Below are 23,681 nucleotides of genomic sequence, written 5' to 3'. Positions count from 1 at the left end.
CAACCACATACGCGAAAACGTACTCAGTAGAATTTGGGGCTCAAACCACCGGATTTTCTAACCGCTCATCCACCACACCGTCAAATGATTGACTATTTCGATGTATGCTTGGTAGAAAAAAAACGTAGCCGCCAATACATTTTTGTTTTTTATTTGATTTGAGTTGATCTTATTTGTCTAGTGAGGAGAGGAGAACCTTCCGAGGAAAAGGATGGCGTTGGACTTATTGTGCCTAATGTAGAAGAGGAAGGGGTGGTCGGCTGTGAAGTGTTCCTCCCTGAGCATGCAGAAGGATGCGATGCCGGCAGTGGCTGCGGCAGCCTCGGTGCCCTCCTCGTTGACCTCCACGAAGGCTTTGTGGGCCACCGTGGACAGAGAAAGGCCACCCTCGCCATTCATTCCGGAAAGGTCAGCCTTGGCGGCGCAAAAGACATCTGTCATGCCCAGTTTGGCCAAAGGGTCATTCAGCTCGTACTCCTCTTCCAGTTTGAACTTTGGCAGATGGACACGGATCTCGGAGTGGATGTCCATGCTGTCTTTGTTGGTCCACTCGCCCAGCTTTGACTGGGTAAGCTCCTTCTCTAGCTACACCAAAACAACACGTGCGGGTCTTTAAGTCCTTACAAATAAGCCTACAGGGAGAGCAGTTGTCTCACTGCGACGTGAGCTTCTTGCAGATACGTCAAAGTTGGTGCTTAGTGCATGAATCTGAAAGATGGAGATTGAAGGTACCTTCAGCAGTGGTTCTGTGCCATCAGTCGACTCCTCGGGAAGCAGGATGACCATGCTGAGCTGGTCGTCTACATACGGCAACTCCAGGATTTGCAGACCCAGCTCGGGGATGTAGTTGTAAGGCATTTTCTTCATCATATACATCATATTCACCGTCGTGGTCACATTCTGACAAACGTTGAAACCGAGACAGGTTTACATCTGACCCGCCGTTACGATCGTACCCCAGCCTCTCTCCGTGTTCTGCTCAGATCTCCTGCTGTAGTTTTACCTGGTTGACTTTGAAGGGCATCTCCTTGGTGTTTGCCGGATCGAAGCGATGCTTCCAGTTGCCTTTGAAGTAGATGGCGTTGACCAGAGCCAATCTGGTCATGCTGCTGAGCGTTCCCGGCTTCAGAAGATCTTGAATCTTGTCTGAAAGCAAAGCAACGTGTGCGTTTTGCATTCAGCACTACACATTTGGCTGGGACGAGGTCTTACTCTCGGTCCGCTCCTCCACCCAGCCATTAATCTCTGCCCTGCACGCCTCTGGAGCCCCGATGAAATCAACGGTCTTCAGATCAGCTTCATAGTACTTCTGTGTGGCACCGAGGAATTCCTGCCAGCAAAGAAGGCCTCAGACATGGAGTGTCATACTTTTCAAAGGCAGAGTCCAGGCCCTGAAAACTCACAGAGAGGAAATGGGAAGTGGTTTCTCCATAAAGGCGATTGGCCACTTTCAGGGTGTACGTCGCCGAGGGAGAGTTGATGTCAGTGTTGAGAGCTTGGAAGTCTGCGTGGACGCGTTCACCAGATGTGAAGGACAGGGCCTGGCAACAGAGACATTTGTTTGGAATCTCACACAAGAGCTCACTCAGATGCCCTGTCAGATGCCCACTTAAGACCTTCACACCTTTTACTTTCACTCAAAGAAACTGAAGGGGAAGACTAGACTGCCAGCAGCAAGTATGAGCAGAGTCTTCTTAAAGGAATAATAACTAATCCGGCTCTGAAGGTTCTTTTCATATCTGGTAAATAGACATCTTAGATGCGATGCCACCCGAATTGCATGCGGAAGCACCGCTGCTTACCTGGGCCATCTGTGTCGCCGTGTCCCCTTTGGCTCCCAGGTAGACCATCGCCAACGCTGAGCTAATGCTGAGCGGGGAGACAAAGAGGTTTCCGCTGGGGTTTGTCAGGCTTAGGGTGCGCAGCAGCTCCAGAGCAAAACTTGTATTGGATACGCTGAGAGCAGCCATTGTTGAAGCGCAAATATTTCCCTAGAACGAGACAAACGCATGACTTGCATACCTGTGCATGCGCTCGGAAAAACAACAGGCCTAATAAATTAGTTTTCAATTTTTGAACGTTTCCTTTTTTTTTTTAATTTGCTTCTCTTGACCAGATTACCTTCTCAATAGCAGGTGTACAAGACTGAAAGGACAGCAATGTGCCTCCAACAGGCGACTCATGCGACAATTTAAGTACTTTTCAAACATGTTATTCTTTTGTTGTCATTATTCTCATTTGCACCTTTTAGCTCTTCAGCTGATTTCGTGTGAGTGTGCCCGAAAAACAATGCAAAGTTGCAGTTGGCAGATAACGGCACACTGGAAAGCAGGAAACAGACAACGGAAGTCGCACGCAGTCGGACAAACTACTCATTTGTCGTTTCGAGTTGGCTATCGCGTCAACGTAACGTGACTTTTAACTTTAACTTTTTAACGTGAAGGAGAATTTGCACGATAAGGAACGCTCAACGCTGTCAACTTCTATTTGAGTTATTGCCTTAGCAGTTGGTCCGCTTTGCTTACTTACTCTTTTCCACGCGCTTGATTCCAGTGAGAGGTCAAAGCAGAGCAAGTAACGTGTCCAGCGGTGCGCTCGGGAATCCAATTGACGCTCGGGCGCGGCTCGCTCTGTTCGCTGTGTTTGGACTGCTGTGTGTGGACTGCTGTGTGTGGGCGGGATACGCGTGACTGAGCGAGTGCGACGATAAGACAAACAAAGTCAACAGTCAGCATGCACAGGGTGCTTTTGTTTTGTCAGTCTAACCAACACAGTCCAACACACCCATCATAGCTGACTTATTGAAAATACACACACACCGAGCAGTTTGATTTGTGTACATTGAGACAGAGGTGGCAAAACTACTCACTACTCATAGCACTCATGTGGCTTCGCTCATATTGTAGACAACACACTTTGAATTCTAATGCAGCTAATACATCTCACTTGTGTGTTTTTCAGATGGGATAGAGAACTGCTTCATGACGACGACTGAGCACATCCACCGCAAATCATTTTCTTGAAGACGGACAACAAGAGGGACTAAGTACAAAGTCATGACAAATGCAATTGCTCAAGTCAAGTACACGTAGCCCCGAGAACTCGACATAACTTTGTCACAAAATTCTGCGGTTGTACTTTGTCATGTATCGCCACTGCATTTAGAGACGAGGATGTCAATTGAGTGGAGATGTCGAAATGCCGATTGATTTATGGACGACAAATGCGTGCGGTCTGGCGGGCTTTTGCCAGGAAAACAGGTTCTTGTTTGCAAAGGTGTGTTCCGTGTGATTTATGGTGCGGATTTCAGCTCGTCACGCCAGCTGGCTTACAGCGTAGCCTCGGCAACCGTGATCAACAGCTCTGATTTATGGCGACCTTTGCACCGCCGATGTCGCTTTCATAAGCAGCAGCAGCATTGTGTAGCCGTGCTCACAAAGTTTTCCTTGAAAGTCTGCCAAGAAGGACGGATACCATACGTCGGAATGGGTGGCGTTCATTGCTTGATTGATGAGTACCGTAGAGCTGTGTGCTCTCTGAATGACCTTGTTGAGATAAGTAGTAACAACCTGTTATCCATCTCTGTTATCCGCTTTTGTACACATTAACTTGAGACCTTCACGAAGCCTTCTCCATTTGCAGCACTCATCGATGGGCGACGAAGGGCCCTAAGCGGCGAGTCTGTTCCAGGTGTCCAATAACAGGTCTCGCTTTCATTGCTGTCCTGGAGTTGACGAGGTTCCCGAGGCAAACATAATACCGCTTGGACAGCGGATCGTGTCGAGGGCGGGAGAGAGGACGGGACACAGAGCGTTAGGCAGCATCTTGTGGCAGTAGTTCACATGAGGATACAAACAGCAAACGTAGCGTAGCCTAGCAGCATTCGATTTGGATCCGTCCAGCCCAAAATAAACACCTGCACATGCTTGGCATGTATCGGGCATGTTCTGCTGTCATTCCTCAATCGTGGGGTTTGCTATTGTTTGATGTGATCACAGACACCCCCCCCCTCCACCAGATTGCAGTCATTTAAGTCTTTCAAAAGATTGAAGGATGCTTTTTGAGTTAATTCAGCCATGGAGGCACCATCTAGAAGAAGTCAACGTTTGTTGACATCTAAAACGGCGTGTTCTGTTGGCAGCACACTTCTCTGGGAATGTTCAGAGGGAGACTCCCTTATCGTCTTTTTTACGAGTGCGAGATAACGCGCACCGGCAGCCACTGTTCGGCCCCTGCTCGTGTGCTTGTTTTTAATCGTCTTTGTCACGCCGGCCGCGAGCCTCCAAATGCTTTTACGCTCGCTGAAACCGTGTGCCATCCGCTTCTCCAAACTACAAAACAAATAAAAGGTTTGATCCCTAAACCCCGACAGCTGGCACATGAGAGGCCCCGCGGGGAACAGTGCTCTCAATAAGGTGCTATTGTGGAAAAATGCAAACGTGATGAGCAGATTGTTCCACAACAATGACGGCTGGCAGCGCAAAGCCCAGCTTTGCCGGCCGACCTCTTCCTCGATACGATCCAATACAAGGTGAGCCGAGCCTAAAAGATCATTCTGTTCGAATTAAAATATATATTTTTTTAAAAACGCCAAACATCATTTTTGTCTACTTTGACATTTTTTGAAAGCAATAGCTTTCTCTTGTGCTGCAGGCACAGTATGGGATGAGGAATGCCTGAGCACCCCACCATCCCTTTTTGGCAAACACGGGTACCCTCCACAGTCCGCCGAGTGTGGCACGCCACGCCTTTCCATGAGTCTCTTCAGCTGCATACAAAGGACACGCTGTAAGGTGTTGAAAATGTTTTTCCACCTGCCCCCCTGCAATAGGCCCCTGCGTGCCCCAATCTCGATGCGTAGAAGCTAAATATAGCAAATGTGGAGCATGGATATTTGGTCGGGGCGACGCAGCGGGTGGGATGTAAAGCACTTTTAAACCCAACGGCAACAGACCCCGCTCTGGCCAATTAGCGCATGGAACACATTGCGACAACAGGACGGAGCGCCAGGAAAACACACCAACAAATGCTTGGACACATACTTTCCAATGACATTCTGGAATATTTCATGTCACATGGTGAAACTTGGCATTTACGTAGATGAATAACTGAATGACGTCTTGTTTCGGAAACAAGGAGTGTACATTTCCGTACTTCTGCTTTAAAATTTTGTAATTATGGGCTACACTGATTGCCGCTCGATGACAGCGTGTCTTAATGAATCGCTGTCATCCTGCTTCTTGCGTATGTGTGCGTATGTACCGTATTTTTCGGACTAAAAGTTGCTCCGGAATATAGGTCGCATTAGCCATAAAATGCACAATAACGTGAAAAAAAACCATATATAAGTCGCTCCGGAGTATAAATTGCATTTTGGGGGAAATTTATTCGACAAAATCCAACACCAAGAACAGACATGAACGAGCAACAACAGGCTAAACCAGACATGGGCAAACTACGGCCCGCGGGCCACATCCGGCCCACGGGGCCGTTTAATCCGGCCCGCCAAACCTGAATAAATTGTATTATTAATTTTTTGGGGGTCATTTTCCCTGCAATTACTGTGTTTCCCCAGTAGATGGGGAAGCGCCCGCCCGCGCATTAATCCCGGGAGCCGTGTCAGAAAGCTCGGTGCAGACTCACAAGTGCGTGTGCGCACTCAGTAGTACGTAGTAATTTCATCTATCAGTGCCGAATTTCGAGTGTAGGCTGTGACGTCAATATTCTCGTAATTCGCGCGCTGAGTTTTCAGATACAGTGTTACGCTAATGCCACCCACAAACCTTCCCCTGGAATCCTTCCATTAAAATGAGTGGCCCGAAGAAAAGAAAGGTGGACACTGAGTGCCGAATTTTAAAAAAAGAGTGGACAATTTGGCTCGACCTACGTGTGTGAGAAGACGTTCAGCCACATGAACGTCAACAAAGCCCGTCACAGATCTAGGTTAACGGACCGACACCTCGGCTCTATCCTAAGAATTACCACAACAAATTTTACTCCAGACTATGATGCACTAGCAAAAAAGGGAAACCAACAATACTATTGATTTCTTTATTACTTTATTTAGATGTATTCTTTCACTGATTCTTCAAGATGATGTATTTGGTCAGAATGTTTGCCGTTGGATGTGATTTCGCCTCATTAGATAAACATATTTCATAAATCTGACCTGCAGGCGCTGAAGTGATGGAAAATGTTATTCATCATAACAGTGTCGTATTTAATAAGAATCACTGATAGTAGTTTTTTGGTGAAATATTTTTTTAATGCTGTTAATAAATGCATTTGTTTTCAAAAAGCTTTTTTTAATATCCATGCTTTAGTATCTACTAAAAGTAAAAACCTTTTATGCAATGACCTTTACATGTCATTTATATTACTTCACACAAACACTACATCCATCTGCTCCTGGTTCGGCCCCCCGGTCAAAATTTAGAACCCAATTCGGCCCGCAAGTCAAAAGGTTTGCCCACCCCTGGGCTAAACGATAGGTATGCTAACGTGACATAAACAGAAACAACGAGCAAACAAAGAGAATTTATCAAGAGCCTCTCTAGATTTTGTTGCTATTCTAGGAGCAGGCCCTTGGCGAGTCCCAAAGTGAGATTAGAGCAGCGGCGGTGTGGTTACGAGAGCTGAGATCGAACAATGCTGCCTTCTGAAAAAGCCAAACAAAGCAAAAGCAAAGCGTCTGCTGCTTTTCAGTCTCGAGTTGGCCGAGGTCCTAACTGGCCGGTGGGTTGGCCGGCTGGCTGTCATCTCTCGTGTTTCGGAGACACTCGGCGCTGCTGTGGCATAGTGCGCGCTCCTTCATAACAAGACGTGTTCCCTGCAACACTTCCTCTCAGACGCCCCCCCCCCCAATCCGTGCTTATCCCAGGACATCTGCGGCTCCCGCAGAAGTGCCATTAGCAGCTCGACTTTGGGATCGAGCTCTCCTCTCGGATCCAACGAAGCTCTCACCGGAACAAACACCTCGATCTTGAATCACTGTGAACGATTGGGAACTCGTTTCAGAGCTCGACAGGGATCCTGGGGAGAGATCCTCTACCACGTCCATGAGAAGCATGGGAGGAAAGGAAAAGAAGATCGTGGTGATCGCCAATGTTCCCGGCTATGAAGGGTCAGTCCTTTACAATTGAAACTGCATTTTTTTTTTTTTGTCCTCAGTTGTAAGAGCTTGTGCAGAAATGCAGTGCAAATGGACTCTGGTGGGATCCTCGTGTTTTAAATTCTGACGCTGGTATTTATTACATGCACTGCAAGGTGCAACATATCAAGCCGTTTTGCACACATTGTGCATCTTTGCATTTAGGATGGACACCTCATCAAGTAGGCTTGCTCTATTTCTTGACGTTATTTTCGTCCTCTATCTTTTGGAAAGTAGTGGTTGAGACAAATATAAAAAGTGGCTGGAAATCAAATGCTGGAAAGAAAATCATCATCATCATCATCAATGATGATTATGATTCATCATAATACTGGCATAGCACAAAAAAAAGAGCGCAACTGTGTTTCTCTGCTGTGCACTAAAATAAGATCTTGGCTTTGTTCTTGACGACATGGAAAAGCACATTGAGTGGAAGTTCTACAGTTACACCATCTTGCAGAGTTGTGACTGTGTGAAGGACCCGAGCGGCTGCGGGCGCTGAAAATGTCACACAAATTGGAGCGTGCGCTCAACGCGCCATCCGTCTGCGCACGCTGAAAAACACCCAAGCGGAGTTCATTTTTCAGCCACCCCGTTACGGGCTGGCCCAACACAATTTGGCTCCTCGGCTGGGCGACTTGCCACGAACACAGCTCAGCGACGATGCCGACGGCTGCTTAATTGGCTGCCGGCTGAAGTCAACTGGCTGGGAGCTTGTGACGAGGGAATTTGTCCAGATCATTATGTCAGCCAGGCAACATGTTTATTTTGGTGATAAGGGGTCTTTTTGTTGTTGAACAGCTTCTCCTCTTCTCCCTGTGTCTGTCTGTGTTGTCTTTTTTGTCCACTCTGAGTGTCAGCGTCCGTCTGAGCCATGACGCTGTGTTCTATTCTATCCAAACACACATGCTCCAACACCTCAGCCGCATTCCCAGGCTTTGATAGCCGTTTCCATGCCACTCCAAAACAAGGACATCGGACGCCACTGGGAGAGCGTGCCCCGCGCAGAGTAGACCCCCCAGCACAATTCCTTTTCCTCCACCTCTGCGCGATTCCTTGCGACCAGTCGATGCGGCCGCCATGAAAAGCCGCCTACCTAGCCCGATTGCCTGGCAACAAGCCTCGCGGCGGCTCTTTGGGACCAAAGCGCTTCTTCGCTGATGGAGCTTTTCCATTTGACCTGCATGACTTCTTCGTGTGCTCGGGCGTACCAAAAATAAAGCTCTTTAAAGCAACTTGACCCGGGATCAGCCATACTGGTCGATGCATTTGGGCTTTCACGAGCTGTTGGCTGTCAACACCGCTTTGGAAGGTATGGCACGGGCCGATGCCTCAAAACGCCAACTCTTGAAGGCATTTTTTTGCCAGGCCAGCTGTTGTGTGTCAAAGTCAGCCATGAAAGTCACCACTCGGCTGCTCAAATACTTCTGAAGTTGAAGTGATTGGCTTTTTATTTTTGGCTGGATTGGGAATTGTACGACATTATTTATGATGCAAATGTCCACTCATCCGATTGTCTCAGCCGAATTGTGTCAGAAGTGTTCATCCACACTTTGATCAGACACTTTGGAGGACGAGAAACCCCCAAGCTTCATCCCGACCACATTTTTGCTCTATTTTTGAAGGTTGCTTGCCGCTTTCTCATATCATTTCTGGCTCCGCCAAAGCTCATGACCAAAGATCACAAAAGAAAAAGATGTCTTCATGGCGCTCTTAATTGAAAGTGCATCATACAAACAAACATTTGTTGTATGTTTGTGTTCACGTGTTTGGAATCCGCGTTGTAAATCATAAAAGTTAAAGAGCCGCCACTAGCAGCGATACCAGCTGTCCAATTCAGGCCACCCTTGGTTTTAGAGTTGAAATCCGAGCTTGAGAAATCCCCTGGAGCTGGAGGACAGCCCTGGCTGCTGCAGACCGTCTGCGTTGCCTGCTCACGCGCGCACGCACACGCGCACGCACACGCACACGCTGTTGTGAAACGACAGACTGGCTAATTGTAAAGCACAGGCATTCTGGAGGTAAAAATATCCTTGGTAATCTTCCATGAAGCCCCCCAGAGGCTCAACAGGTAGAGCTGAAAGCCAGCTGTCCCGCGCAGGCGTCGGGCTGGATTTCCACATCTCATCGCTCCCCTTTTATATGTCATGCCGCTCCCCACCGGTGGAATGAATCAAAGCGCTGTCCACATTTTGGTCTAATCCTTTGACATGGTGGCACTATTTGACATATCTAAGTCAACTCCAGTTAAAAATCATGCAAATTATGATTCTATCTCATTAGCACACTTAAAATGTAGGTTGCTAAACACGTGTTGTTGTTGCAGGCCAGACAGGAAGCTTCCTTGTCATGAGCCCGCTGGAATGAAGAACGGCAAAGTGCCAACGTCAGCGGTACCACCGCCTATCCCCATGTCGCCCATTGTGGAGAAGATGGAAGGACTGAAGGCCATCCGCAACCGCAGCAACAGCCTTCGTTTTGGCCGCCTGGCCTTCTACCGACACCTGGAGAAGGTGGGCACCATGCGCTGCTTCTGGGAACTCAAACACATGGAACTGCAGGTAGGCAAGCCGCAAACGGGACAACGGACATGCACTACACAAAACACAACTTGTGATATTTTGGGTTCACGCAAACTTGTTTGGGGAGGCTGCAGGCCTTGTAATGACATCAGATACCCGTTAGCACAAAACCCTTGCGGGAATGCAAAACGCCCACTAGGGAGAGCTCTCGGGCTTCTCAAAAATGTTTTATGTCCCTCCCCACTGACATCCACACAAGCGTGCGCACACACACGCACGCACACGCACACACGCACGCACACACTCACACACACGCACATGCACCCACGCACGCACACTGGATACAAAGGTTTGTTGCACTACAGGAAACCTCACTACCATCACAAGTCTAGATTCACAGAATTTTTTTGTCCTGTTATCTCACTTTATTTATTTATTTGTTTATTTGGGGAGCGTAGTTCCACATTTGGCCAATCGATGGCATTGCAGTATTGTGCATGACATTGTACATTTTAAAAGAAGAGGAAATGGGGAGTGTGAGCCTCATTTGTACTGAAGCTGTCTTAGTCCTCGACTATCCTGTGTTTTATGTTTACAGACTGTCAATTCATTTTATGAAGAATGTGTTCGGGCATAATTATTGATGTGTACTTTGAGATAATAAGTTAAGCTTGGCAAAACAGGATTTGCCAGGGATGGGTACACTGTTAGACTGACTGAATATTTTGGTTCACTGTAAATATGTGAAATGTGTTTGATTGTGTCTGTTCTATTTTAAAATGTGTTAAAAGACCTTCCAAATAAGTGCTGTGAAAACAGGCTGAGGGAGGCTATATTGCAGCTTTGACTTTTTGCGCAACCCCTGCGATGGAGGAGCTTTGACTGTCCATGTTCAGTTTGCCTCAACTGAGCAAAGGAGGCTCTGAAGCACTTGTTGGTAAATATATTTTGGAGCACGCAACTACCAAGTGCTGTGTCTGAAGTTAAAGGATAGCAGGCATCTGATTCGCACTGACACCCCGAACTGAACACCACCTGTCCCATTCCCGTCTCGGCGTGCTCTCCTTTTAGGTTGACGAGTGGGAGGTAGCGAGGAAGCTGCCGAGAGGGCCAACGGCTAGGTTTGTCTTTGAGCCGACCCTTGTTCTTTTTCAAGTCTGTTGTGAGCGAGACGAGAGGAATTAAGACTGCCGGAGGCCTGCGTTCCAGTCCCATGTCAGTCATTTCTTGTCCGCTGCCCGCAGCTCAGGGCAGACGGCCGAGAGTTTAGCAGTCAAGGTAGGACGGCCAGAAAGAGGAAGCGTTCCATCATGGAGAGCTCCCGAAGGGATAAAGACCTCTGGCTACTCGGAAGCGTGTGCCTGGTGGCCACTTTCCTCACGCTGCAGAGGCTGTGGACATTATTTGCCATCAAAAAGAAGGGGAGGACCCGACCAGCGGACAGACAGGTGAAAGAAACGGGTCCGTTTCCATGCTGCGGCATTAACGAACTAATGTTGTCCATACGCACGAGCCTCAGATCAGCATTTCTGTCGTATTGAACATGGCGTCGACAAGTAACCGGCTCAGAGGTGATCAAATGTATCTCATGATCCCGTGCCTAGATGCCATCTTGAGCTCAACAAGCAAAAAACAAACTCCTTTTTTACCAATGAGGCGACCCGTCGCTTGCTCAACAACAACAAAATAATGAGCGCAAAAGTGAACCAATTTGTTTTGGGTGCACTCCAGACAGCTCGTCTGTGGAAACGCAAATGTCACATGCATGTCACTGGCTGTGACATCTAAATTGTGTCACCTCGCACGACTCCAGCCGCAGCACGCAGATGAAGTCTCTGCCCTCTGTGCAATGCAAACATGTCCACAGCAGCAAAGAGCAAATGAAATGCATCATCTGACAAATGTTACACCTTTGCGCCAGTGATACAATCGAAGCAATCTACTCATAAACGCTACAACAGTGCTGATACGTGCACCTTGTAATTGTTCCATTGAATCACGTTTGGTTCATAGAATTTGCGAGGGTGACGTAATGCTAAAGGAATGGAGGAAAAGTGTCCTGGGGTATCTGTTTTCAAGACCGAGGGCCATGTGCAGAGTTGCGGGAACTGTCGAGGAATCATGTGGATGGGCCACGCAACTGACTTCTTGGAAAGAGCAATGTTAGCTAGGTGTGAGTATTTGCTAACAACAGTTTGGATACATGCCAAGGAAGAGAATGCCAAACGTATGATTTGTCTTAAGAAGTCCAGAGAATGTCAGAAGGAGCTGCAGTGTGTACGTCAAGCTCAAACTTGAGGGTCGCAGAACGCCGATGAGGGCTGCTTTCTGTGTGGCAGAAGAGCCTAAGGTGGAAGTGGGACTGCAATAGGGATCCGCTCTAGGCCCCTTCCACTTTGCAGTAATGATGGATGAGCTTTGTTTGCAGATAACATTGCGATCGGCGGTGAAAGCCAGGATGAGCTGGAGAAACATTTAGAAGGGCGCTGAAAACATGCACTGAAAAGGCCAGCGATGATGCTTCCAACTAAGACACAATAGATGTGTGTGCGTGAAGGAAGGAGGAGTGAGGCGACACGGAGACCGCATAGCGTCAACGGACGACTTGAAATACTTGAGCTCAACGGGGCAGAGCAACGGCAAGTGTGGTTAGGAGTTGATGAAACTGAGCCGAGCAGGTTGCAATTGGTGTTCAGGAAGGTTCCTGAGATAGAATAGTGTCTGCTAGGATGAAGGCCAGGGAAGGTTGATATGCCAGTGGAGAGGCCACCCATGATGATTAGCGATAATGCCGTGAAGAAACAAAAACGTCCATTGCCATGTCTGCATGGAGTTTCTCATATTGTTCTTGTGCTTGTCCAGATAGTCAATATTCCGCCCGCATCCCCAAAACATGTTTCTAACTTTGGTTCATCATTGTGCGAAGGCCTTCACGTTATTGCTTTTCCACCCACTTTTTTGACGCTTAACTACTTCCACATAATTCATCCGATTCACCTCATTCCACTTTTCACTTATTCCAAATATTCACGCCAAGCGTGCTTGTATGTTTTTCCATTCCAAATATTGACGATTTTCGAGAAATTTCTCGCCAAAATTTTACCATTCATTCTTAATGGCACATTCAACATTTCTCATTTTCTTTCACATAATTGATCAAATGCACCTCATTTCACTTTACACGTATTCCAGATATTCATGCCATTAAGGGCTTTCAATTTTTTTCCTTGCACAAATTCAACATCTGCTCTAACTTTAACAATTTTGTCCCATTCAACTGGTTTCAACTTTAGAATTCCAAAGTGAGGGTTGCAGTTTTGTTTCAAAAAAATTTGGCATGGTTTTTCCCAAAATTTAACTTTTTCTCCCATTCATTCTCCATGGGCCGTTCAACATCTGCTCTAACTAATTTAATTTTTGTCCGATTCAACCCGTTTCAGCTTTTACATTCCAAAGTATGGGTTTTGAACCTGTAGTTCTCATTTTGTTCCAAATTTAAAAACATTTTGGCGCACGTTTTTCCCCCCATTCATTCTCTATGGGCCATTCAACATCTGCTCTCAGTTTTACAAATTTGTCTGATTCAACTGGTTTCAAGTTTAGGATTCCAAAGTATGGCTTACTAAACTTCTCACGATTAAAAAAAATTCATCTTTTCACTTTTAAAATTTCCGCAGAATTTAGTTTTGTCCTTCTAATTTCTGTTTCTTTTTACCAATTCAACCTGTTTCAACGTTTAACTGTTCATCTCAAGCCTACCTATTCCAAAACTTCCCACTTACCAAAAATTCAAAATTTTCAGCTTTAGAATTCACGCAAAATTTTACAAAATTGCCTCTTTCCGTTCTAATTTCTCCATTTTGTGACCGATTCAACTCGTTCCAACTTTAAACATCATTCTGTACCATTCCCCAAAGTTTTATTAAGCCCCTTCGCCTTCACACACAATTTCTACAGAAATTGCAAATTCTAGTTACGAATTGTCCTTTGGGGTGAATTCAAAGGGTTGTTTGTTGGTGCCCTTCAATTGCCGGGTGACCAGTCCAGCGAGTTCCCCGCCTCTTCTCCCAAGTCAGCCGAGTTGGGCTCTTCTCTCGGGGAATGGCTGGCTTTCGCTCGACTCTCGCGCGGGCTTGTTGACTGGTGTCCACTTTCAATACTTTGCATAACTCATTACTGCCACAATATTGATGCATCTTTCGCAAGCAGCGCTTCAGAACACATTGCAGTGCAACCATGATTTCAATAATGAAATCAAACGGGTTCATCTAGTTATTTGAGATCAATAAATTTGGACATTTAACTGAGTCAGAGCTGTCAGCGGATCAAAAAATATCCCAGTGAGAGGGGTCAAAAAACTTTGACGTGTCAAGAAACTCAAGATGCCGGGATCATTTTGACCTATGTACTGTACACGTCGCCAGCACATACAGTACCGGCTCCAAAATATCGTATCATTACAGCCATCCCACATGAGCGCTGAACTCACCTCGAATCCCTTGTGTGCGTTGAGCCTTGTCACTCACAAGCTCTCCATTGCAACCTACAGTGCCTTGCGAAAGTATTCGGCCCCCTTGAACCTTTCAACATTTCGCCACATTTCAGGCTTCAAACATAAAGATATAAAATTTTAATTTTTTGTCAAGAATCAACAAGTGGGACACAATCGTGAAGTGGAACGTAATTTATTGGATAATTTAAACTTTTTTAACAAATAAAAAACTGAAAAGTGGGGCGTGCAATATTATTCGGCCCCTTTACTTTCAGTGCAGCAAACTCACTCCAGAAGTTCAGTGAGGAGCTTTGAATGATCCAATGTTGTCCTAAATGACTGATGATGATAAATAGAATGCACCTGTGTGTAATCAAGTCTCCGTATAAATGCACCTGCTCTTTGATAGTCTCAGGGTTCTGTTTAAAGCGCAGAGAGAACCATGAAGACAAAGGAACACACCAGGCAGGTCCGAGATACTGTTGTGGAGAAGTTTAAAGCCGGATTTGGATACAAAAAGATTTCCCAAGCTTGAAACATCTCAAGGAGCACTGTGCAAGCAATTATATTGAAATGGAAGGAGTATCAGACCACTGCAAATCTACCAAGACCCGGCCGTCCCTCCAAACTTTCATCTCAAACAAAGAGATGCAGCCAAGAGGCCCATGATCACTCTGGATGAACTGCAGATAACTACAGCTGAGGTGGGAGAGTCTGTCCATAGGACAACAATCAGTCGTGCACTGCACAAATCTGGCCTTTATGGAAGAGTGGCAAGAAGAAAGCCATTTCTCAAAGATATCCATAAAAAGTCACGTTTAAAGTTTGCCACAAGCCACCTGGGAGACACACCAAACGTGGAAGAAGGTGCTCTGGTCAGATGAAACCAAAATCGAACTTTTTGGCCACAATGCAAAACGATATGTTTGGCGTAAAAGCAACACAGCTCATCACCCTGAACACACCATCCCCACTGTCAAACATGGTGGTGGCAGCATCATGGTTTGAGCCTGCTTTTCTTCAGCAGGGACAGGGAAGATGGCTAAAATTGATGGGAAAATGGATGGAGCCAAATACAGGACCATTCTGGAAGAAAACCTGTTGGAGTCTGCAAAAGACCTGAGACTGGGACGGAGATGTATCTTCCAACAGGACAATGATCCAAAACATAAAGCCAAATCTACAATGGAATGGTTCACAAATAGACGTATCCAGGTGTTAGAATGGCCAAGTCAAAGTCCAGACCTGAATCCAATCGAGACTCTGTGGAAAGAGCTGAAGACTGCTGTTCACAAACGCTCTCCATCCAACCTCACTGAGCTCGAGCTGTTTTGCAAGGAAGAACGGGCAAGAATTCCAGTCTCTCGATGTGCAAAACTGATAGAGACATACCCCAAGTGACTTGCAGCTGTAATTGCAGCAAAAGGTGGCGCTACAAAGTATTAGCGCAAGGGGGCCGAATAATATTGCACGCCCCACTTTTCAGTTTTTTATTTGTTAAAAAAGTTTAAATTATCCAATAAATTTTGTTCCACTTCACGATTGTGTCCCACTTGTTGTTGATTCTTGACAAAAAATGTAACTTTTATATCTTTATGTTTGAAGCCTGAAATGTCGCGAAATGTTGAAAGGTTCAAGGGGGCCGAATACTTTCGCAAGGCACTGTATACTCGTTAATTCAACCTAATAGACAGCATGCACCGTTGGGAGACAAATTCCTTGTGTCCTTTGACATACTTGGCCAATAAAGAGGATCCTTATGATTAACGAACGTTCGGGTCCCATTTGCTACCGTGCATGCCCCTTTTAGCGTGCGCTGCCTTTGACGTCACCACGCACCGAATTATGATAATTGAGTAAGCCGCGACTGCTATGTGAGCACACCAAACCTATTTATATTTATATTAGTGTTTGTGCGTGCGTGCGACTGTGTGCGCGTGTTTGGCGTTCTCTCGTATCAGATGGCCAAAATGCGTACCAGGAGCATGTCAAGTATTTCAAGTCTTGACTGCCATCTGGTGGTACAACACCGAGAGTGCGCACAACCTTCAATAACTGCCATCAGAAAGTGAACGCAATGAGACATAGATAGATAGATGGATTGATCTGTACAGTTTGAATTTGTAGGGTTGTGTTCAAAGATGTATTTCAAATATATTTGTGGCATTGCTAGAGAGACAAATGATGAACATAGGTAGCTATTCACACCTAGACACTACTAATTTAAGATGTACCACGACATTGGATCCTCAGCTGGATTTTGTTGCTAAGCGGCGCTGGGTGTGCGTGTCTCTGTCTGCGTGTGAAGGTTTTCGGGCATTAGGCTTAACACGCATTGTGTGGTGTGGCAAGGACATCATAGATCCACAATCCAGTTGTCATGCACTTACGTAATGGTGACAACCAGCGACAAACTTGACAACTTGGGGAAGTTGCTCTGCGGATGTCTATTTTCAAGGCACGAGGCATGCTTGAGCATCTTATGCAATGTATTCACAGGCACTGACGAATGACAGCCACAATCTCAAACCCCACATTGTAAATACACACACTACAGATGTCACACCTCGGGTCCTTTTGTGGAACTTTTCGATGTCCATCCGTGTCCACGGTGGAAAAAGTCGCACGGTAATCAAGGCCGATAGAGACTGTCATCAGTCGGCGGCGACGCATAACTTTCGACTGATTAAATGAAAGCAGGTGCGGCCAAAGAGATAACAATGTGCGGCTTTCTTTCCATTGCCACATACTTGGCACCCCTGTGATGCCGCGGAAAAAAACCCACCATCTTAGAAATTAGAATCACACTTGGCCTTTCAAGGAGGACATTAATGATAATGGCGCATATAAGCACTCGAATGCCATTTTCATTTCAAGCGGTTGTTTGCCACCACAATAGCTTCGTGAGACCTTAACTCATTGACCACAAATATCGATCTACTGCTCATGTTTTAAAAATGGCGCAGCTTACATGTGAGTCTCCAACTTGACTGGTCCTAAATGAAAGCTCTGATCCAAAACCTAATGTGCTTGCACCGTATTATTTTGGTCCAGGACGATGACAATGGCTGTGCGTCATGCTGAGGGCATGTTGGCATGCAGAGATTCTGGTTCCCTCTCCTAACAAATACAAGATTTCAGAGATGAAAGCCAGACTTACCAAATATTGTGACACCGGTCTAGTGGCCTGTTGTGGTTTTGTGGTCCGGTCCACACTTGCCCCCCCCACCACCTTCCCTTTGCTCATCAACTTTGAATGTAGAGTTCCATCTTCCAAATCTCACCAAGTTGTCATTGTTGTTTTTGATGAGCTTTTATTACTTTCTTAGAATCCGGGCGAGTGTCGGTCGCAAATTCCTGAGATTCTAACACCTTTGAGGCATCTCAAATGTCAGATAGCGATCCTCTCCAACAGCTCCCCACAAGCCCCCGTCAATCCCCGATTGGCCGCTCCAACCTTCCACTGTTATCGCTGACCACCCACCCTTTGGGGCTGCGCTTTATCATTTGGAGGCGGGCCGTTTGCTCTTTTCCAAACTCCGCTCAGAAGTGGCGTCTTGTGGGCCAGCTCATTCTTCACCCGCTACTTGCTCTTCTTGTTCATTGATGAGTGGCAGGACTTTATCAACGAGCGGTTTTGTTTTCTCCCTGTGAAGAGGTAAACGGCCCATCAGTCATGAACTCCACCTTGGTCAGCTCTTTAGCCAAAATGTATGACCTCAAGCCTCTTCATGGCCAGAAGTCTGCTGGGAGAAGAGCCTCGCTCAACGGATTAGAGCAGTCCCAAGCGTCTTCCTCTTGTTCCCATGCTTCCCTACGCTGCATCGAGAGCCGCATGGACGCCTTGACCTCTCAGATGGAGCGCTTGCTTAGCACGCAGCATGCTGTCCTGACCCGACTGGACGTTTTGTCCCAGGACGTGAGAGGGATGAATCCAATTCGGGCGCCAAAGAGCGAGGGGGGCCTCTGCGATGCCCACCCGGGATTCATCCGAGGCTCCGAGGTGGCGGTGGTCTTTGGGCGGCTGTGGGCAGTGGTGGAGAGGCTCTGTGAGCAAATGGAGGGTCAGGGACGCAGGTTGGAGGCGCTGCAAAAAGTGGTGGAGGGCACCCACCAGGTGATCCGCTACATTGGCGAGCTGGCGAGGCGCTCTCGGCTGCTGGGCTTGCTCTTTCGGAAAGCGGCCGGCCAAGCCAAACGCAAGGTGAGCTTAGGGCCTCTTTGGATCATCGTGGTGTCATTGCAGATGGACCTTTTTACCAGGAGAGGAGATTTGAATATCGCACCCCTCTGAGTCTGACCAAGATGATCAGAAAAAAACGATCCAACTTTTTTTTTTTTTTTATCATGGTAGCATTGCGCTCAAACAGCTAGCATCTATCAATTTACTTTCTTTTCAAAACACTAACATGGACATTGATTTGCAACCTTGTTCCTTGTTGATGAGGCTCCCTCATGAGAACTTCTCCAATGTTGCCCTCATGTGCGCTATGTGAAATATATTGCCACTGCAGCTTTGTAACCCGTTGAAATTTACAGAACATGATTTAACTCTTTGATTTGGAAGTAAAATGTCAAAGGTTTGGAATGCTTGCTGAGCATCACGTCTCCCCGCGCGCGGATATTTGGTTGCGTTGTTCCCCTATTGTTTGCAATGTTAAGTGCTGCCCCCACTTGTGTGGCAGAGTGTCAGTGATTCAAGTCAGACCGGTCGCCTCAGCCAAAATAGGTCCTTTATCAGCGCGACGCGTACCTGTTGTTCTTCCTCGCGTCAGTAAATGCTTGAGACTGAAGCCGTCGCTGCCCGAAACACGGACAACATTTCTTCCTTCCATACTGTTCCCTTCAGAAGGGGATATGCTTTCTGCCTTCTTGCATCTTGTTCTAAACTGCATTTACATTCAGGAAGATATTTCATCATTATTTGCTCAATGACATGACGTGATGCTGATGAATATTTGAGATGGTCGTGCTGAATTGTCGTTTCTGCCTTCCACAAGGGAAAGGACGACAAAGAGAAAGGCAAAGTCAACCTCAAAGGTCAGAAGAAGAGGAGGTCCCTGGAAACTTCAGGTAGCCCCTTGATTCACCAGCAGCACGCAGAGACATTCTTGGGAACGTCAAATTGCCCAATCGGTGTTAGAAGAGAGCAATTCACACAATTAAATTAAAAGTTTAGAAATTGAAAAGGTCAAACTGAAATTCAATCCAATTTCCCTTTGTTGTTCCTCAAGAGTCATCGGCTGCGCCAGTGCTTCCTGAGCAGGTGGCGAAACTCAACCAAAAGAACTTTGACCATTATCACGGCAGCAATGAGGCAGAGGACGGCGCAAGTGGAAGACTCGTTGAGTCGATTGCCAGTGAATCTGATAAAGAGAGCGAGGATGTCTTCGAAGACTCGGGCTCTGAGGAAGACGCGGAAGCAGAGATTGCATCGTTGGGTCTCGGTCCAGAGGCGAGCGCCGATGAGCGAGATGAAGGCAATCGGAGAACATTGCAAGCGGACCTTTCTTGTGACACCGGCAAGACTTCCACCGTGAAGCAAGACGGGTATTTCAAGACGGAGCGTGACTTCCGCAGTCATCACATCGTCCACAAATAACGAGTCGCGCCTTATTTATAGCTCCGACGACGTCGGTGATGCGGCCGCCTGCAGCAAACGTCGCGTCACTGAAGAAGAAGTGGCCAAAGACGACCCGAAGAAGAGTCGGGTGGAAGGCGGGAAAGATGAAAAGGCCGACGGAGTTGCAGCCGAGACGGACAAGTCACAACGCAGCCACTCGGATGCGGAGAGCAACAGCAAGCAGCTGTCAGACGCGACAGAGGAATTCTTCATAGGTGAGAGCGGAGTTGTCACAATTTGATGGACGTTGGCAACCTTGTTTGGTTCTTGTCAGACTCTAGCCCACCGCCGGCGGCACCTTTCGATCATCGCATTGTGACTCCCAAACCTCACCAAATCGCCACCTACTACTCCATCAACAGAGACGAGGTCCTGGGAGGGTGAGCCATGCCGCGCGTCTTCATCCGACGTGTTTGTACCTGAGACAAATAATCCCCCTCCCGTACCCACTGAGTGGTCTCGACATGAAATGGTATCCTCTCTTCCGCCAGGGGGCGCTTTGGCCAGGTCCACAAGTGTGTGGAGACCTCGTCTGGCCTCACATTGGCTGCCAAGATCATCAAGGCCAGGAGCCAAAAGGAAAAGGTGCAGTATGCAGAGGAGACAGAGCCATCTAAGCGAATGATTTTAGCACCGCTTTTGAATTTGGGAAGCCAAATCAGCACTTTGTTTCAGGATGTGGTGAGGAACGAGATCCAGGTGATGAACCAGCTCAACCACTGCAACCTCATCCAGCTCTACGCGGCCTTCGAGTCTCGTCATGACATCATCCTGGTCATGGAGTAGTAAGTCCAGACGCATTTCACGCCCCCGTGTGGTGTGGTCCATCGTCACAACTGCAACGCGCGTTCTCCCGCCTCAGCGTCGAGGGCGGAGAGCTGTTTGACCGCATCATCGACGAGGAATGTAACCTTAGCGAGTTTGACACGGTGCTCTTCATACGGCAAATTTGCGAGGGGCTGCAGTACATGCACAGAATGTACATCCTCCATCTTGACCTCAAGGTGAGCATGTCCAGCACCTCTCCAGCTGGCAAAACCTGATTTGCGTCCTCTCTTTTGTTTCAGCCAGAGAACATTCTTTGTGTCAGCAGAGCGACAAACAAGATCAAAATCATAGATTTTGGCCTAGCCCGGAGGTAAAGGCTTTCTCGAATCTTCTGTCCCGTCGTTTTTGTGTTATTGCAATGTGTGCCTCGGACAGATATAAACCTCGAGAGAAGCTGAAGGTCAACTTTGGAACGCCTGAATTTTTGGCACCTGAAGTCATCAACTACGAGTTTGTTTCCTTCCCCACCGACATGTGGAGCCTCGGGGTCATCATGTATATGCTGTGAGTTCCCACCCGCCGCTTCGTTTTCATCCCCGCGAGCATCTCGCTCACTCTTGCTTGTCTTTGTTGCGTTCAGACTCAGCGGCTTGTCTCCTTTCCTCGGGGATGACGATAACGAGACGCTAAACAACATCCTGGCCTGTCAGTGGAACTTTGAGGAAGAAGAGTTCACAGATGTTTCTGAAGAGGCCAAAGACTTCATCACACGCTTGCTGGTGAAGAGCAAAAGCTGGAGAATGAGCGCCACAGAAGCTCTCAGGCACGCCTGGCTGGCAGACCAAAGTCTGCACTACAAGTTACATCTGAAGGTGAGAGGCAATCGAGCGGATGGCCTCGTGCTGACATTTTGGAGTGGCACGCCGCCTCGCTCTCGACTGGCTTTGCTTTGTGGCCAAAAAGTAGGAGAAAGTGACTGTGACAGAAACCAAGAAAGGTTTCCAGTGTTGTAATTGGTGTCCTCCCCTCTGATTGCAGAAAAGCAAGTGTGGTTCCACACGACCGCCCTCTCCAACGTGCTAAACGGGTGAGGCTTCGTCCTGTTCTCCACACAAGTTTTGTTTTCATGGCGACCTTCTCATTCTGTTTCCTTTTCAGGAAAGGCACCAAGCACGCCTTCCTTTTCAACAATGCGGGGCCCCGGCGCCCCTCACCGGACCAATGCCGCTCTCTCTACCTGGACGGCGACTCACCACCGAGCGGGCTTGCTCGGTGCAGCTGCGCTTTGCTTTCCTCTGGAGTCGACAAATGGGGCAGTCTTATCTTCGGGGATACAAATTGCAGACTGTCTCGTAGAATGTCACAGCCAAAAGTGAGCTCTGACATCACTATCAACGTGACTCTGCAAATTTGTGACTCGGCAGCGCAAAACAAATTGCTTGGCTCAAATTGAAAATATAATGGGAAACAGGAACAGTTGCTGAATTTTGGGACTTGGGGTGATTTTTTCCCCCCCGGGCTGTTAGGAAATTCACATCACTTCCAACAGGGAAATTACATTGCTTTCTTTTCTGACTTACAAATACAAAAGTGGCTAATTTCCACGTCGTCATCGCACGGTGGGTATTTGGGCTCGAGCTCAAATCGTGGCCGCTTGACTCACGATTGGTTTTGTGCTCGAGCAGGGGTCTCAAACTCCAGTCCTCGGGGGCCGCATTCCTACATGTTTTCCAAGTTTCCCTCGTTAAATACACCTGATTCAAATGATCAGTTCATCCTCACGTTCTGCAGGAGCCTGATAATTGAATCAGGTGTGTTTAACGAGGGAAACTTGGAAAACATGTAGGAATGCGGCCCCCGAGGACTGGAGTTTGAGACCCCTGTGCTAGAGGATCGCATTTTACAACGCATCAATTGGATTTCAATGACAGCGACGAAATGAAAGATGATGACTTTTGGATGATACCATTTTCAACAAGAAATGTTTGACTGCTTTCTTGCATGCGTGGCACTTTTTGTTTTTTCCAACAACTTTTTGAATGCTACTAATGTAGTCAAGCGTTATATTTTGGAGAATACACATTTCGTTCTTTTACGTACAAGTCTTATGAAAGGTTGTATTTGTGAATAACATGCAAACGCATCTCGTTGAACACATTCAAACTGTATATTACATTTGCATTGCACAGAAATGAAAATATGTCAACCAACAATTAACTGTTGTCCACTTTTCTTGCGGCTTGCTGTCATGCTGCTGGCTGACCTTTGCTTTAGTTTTACTTTTGCTTTGCTAGTCTGGAGTAGGTTGCCCCGCCTCACCTCACCTTCCATGAAGGCTTCCAAATACTACACAAGACTACCTATGAATGTTTCATGTTTCTGACCAGTGCTGATTTTGATGTTCATTTATTGCCTGGATTGCCACCAGATTGTACTTGAAGTGCACAATTTCTGTCATTTGTGCACATTTAGTGAGTATTTGATCAAATGTTGAGCCAACAGAGTTTGCAGCCCACCCACCCGCCTTCATCTGCGCACGATCATCACGGTCTGCCTGCGATCAATAAGAAGCCAGAAGAAGAAGAACGTTTGGCTCACGCTGAGGATATTTCTTTTCGGGATGGACGTCCCAGCTCCTTGCTCGTTTGATGTCTCTTAATGTTGTTACTGTTATTGGGTGGCCTTGTTCAGATTCTCTACTGCATCTTTGTGTGATGGACTGTTTATCACAATTGTTCCATTTTGAACTGAAAAGCTCTGAAAGTTGGAATAATGTTTGGTTATTTCATGTTATAATTTGTTTTCTGAGTTAATGAATATAGACTAAATAAAGCACAAAGTACACTGATGGTGTGTTGATATTGAAATATACATTATTTTATTCACGTAACGTTATTAATAGTTAAAATTAGATTATGAACGTTACGTATCTGAAATATCACTCGACAATGCACCGTTATATTGCTTCAATGAAAAAAAAAACAGAATACTAAAACACACGCGCAAATGTAATGTCAAGTCCATCCTGCAGTTGTCGCTGTTATGAAAGCTCCAGTGTTTCAAACAACTCGCCCCTCTTGATGGCGACGTTCTTGTCTGCTCTCCTCCCATTGGATCAATCTACTT

At 46.8% G+C, this 23,681-nt stretch overlaps 2 protein-coding genes across 6 annotated transcripts; one reads left to right on the top strand and one right to left on the bottom strand.

Moving 5' to 3' along the window:
• Positions 1-135: 135 nt before the first annotated feature.
• Positions 136-2,663, bottom strand: LOC119121649 (leukocyte elastase inhibitor-like). The gene is made up of 7 exons (XM_037249485.1): positions 2,530-2,663; positions 1,803-1,991; positions 1,404-1,541; positions 1,213-1,330; positions 1,004-1,146; positions 733-900; positions 136-585 (listed from the first exon to the last, which is right to left on the bottom strand). Exons 2-7 carry the CDS (start codon positions 1,968-1,970, stop codon positions 178-180), a joined length of 1,143 nt encoding a protein of 380 aa, XP_037105380.1. The 5' UTR covers positions 1,971-1,991; positions 2,530-2,663; the 3' UTR covers positions 136-177.
• A 298-nt stretch (positions 2,664-2,961) lies between these two features.
• mylk4b (myosin light chain kinase family, member 4b) lies at positions 2,962-22,056 on the top strand. Of its 5 annotated transcripts, none has more exons than XM_037249358.1 (14): positions 2,962-3,042; positions 9,477-9,711; positions 19,165-19,237; positions 19,399-19,714; positions 19,788-20,002; positions 20,062-20,167; positions 20,279-20,372; positions 20,463-20,572; positions 20,650-20,791; positions 20,855-20,925; positions 20,991-21,119; positions 21,196-21,427; positions 21,594-21,642; positions 21,714-22,056. In XM_037249358.1, exons 2-13 carry the CDS (start codon positions 9,514-9,516, stop codon positions 21,636-21,638), a joined length of 1,731 nt encoding a protein of 576 aa, XP_037105253.1. In that variant the 5' UTR covers positions 2,962-3,042; positions 9,477-9,513; the 3' UTR covers positions 21,639-21,642; positions 21,714-22,056. The 5 variants fall into 5 exon arrangements, with proteins under 5 accessions (XP_037105253.1, XP_037105252.1, XP_037105251.1 ...); XM_037249357.1 differs by lacking the exon at positions 2,962-3,042 and adding an exon at positions 6,542-7,123; XM_037249356.1 differs by lacking the exon at positions 2,962-3,042 and adding an exon at positions 6,543-7,123 and having other exon boundaries at positions 9,295-9,711.
• Positions 22,057-23,681: the final 1,625 nt, after the last annotated feature.

Source organism: Syngnathus acus, chromosome 4, assembly GCF_901709675.1.
Source record: "Syngnathus acus chromosome 4, fSynAcu1.2, whole genome shotgun sequence".
NCBI lineage: Eukaryota > Metazoa > Chordata > Actinopteri > Syngnathiformes > Syngnathidae > Syngnathus > Syngnathus acus.
Note: the sequence above shows the minus strand (reverse complement) of the source record. Positions and strands in the feature narration are given on the sequence as shown.

What these genes read in the sequence shown, in the direction of transcription:
- LOC119121649 (XM_037249485.1), bottom strand. Translation starts at nt 1,970, where the DNA reads ATGGCTGCTCTCAGCGTATCCAATACAAGTTTTGCTCTGGAGCTGCTG. An exon ending in CGGCGACACAGATGGCCCAG is followed by an intron (nt 1,542 to 1,802) that starts GTAAGCAGCGGT and finishes CTCTGTTGCCAG; the next exon opens with GCCCTGTCCTTCACATCTGG. An exon ending in GCACAGAACCACTGCTGAAG is followed by an intron (nt 586 to 732) that starts GTACCTTCAATC and finishes GTTTTGGTGTAG; the next exon opens with CTAGAGAAGGAGCTTACCCA.
- mylk4b (XM_037249355.1), top strand. Translation starts at nt 17,841, where the DNA reads ATGAACTCCACCTTGGTCAGCTCTTTAGCCAAAATGTATGACCTCAAG. An exon ending in AGAGACGAGGTCCTGGGAGG is followed by an intron (nt 20,168 to 20,278) that starts GTGAGCCATGCC and finishes CTCTTCCGCCAG; the next exon opens with GGGGCGCTTTGGCCAGGTCC. An exon ending in CCAGGAGCCAAAAGGAAAAG is followed by an intron (nt 20,373 to 20,462) that starts GTGCAGTATGCA and finishes ACTTTGTTTCAG; the next exon opens with GATGTGGTGAGGAACGAGAT.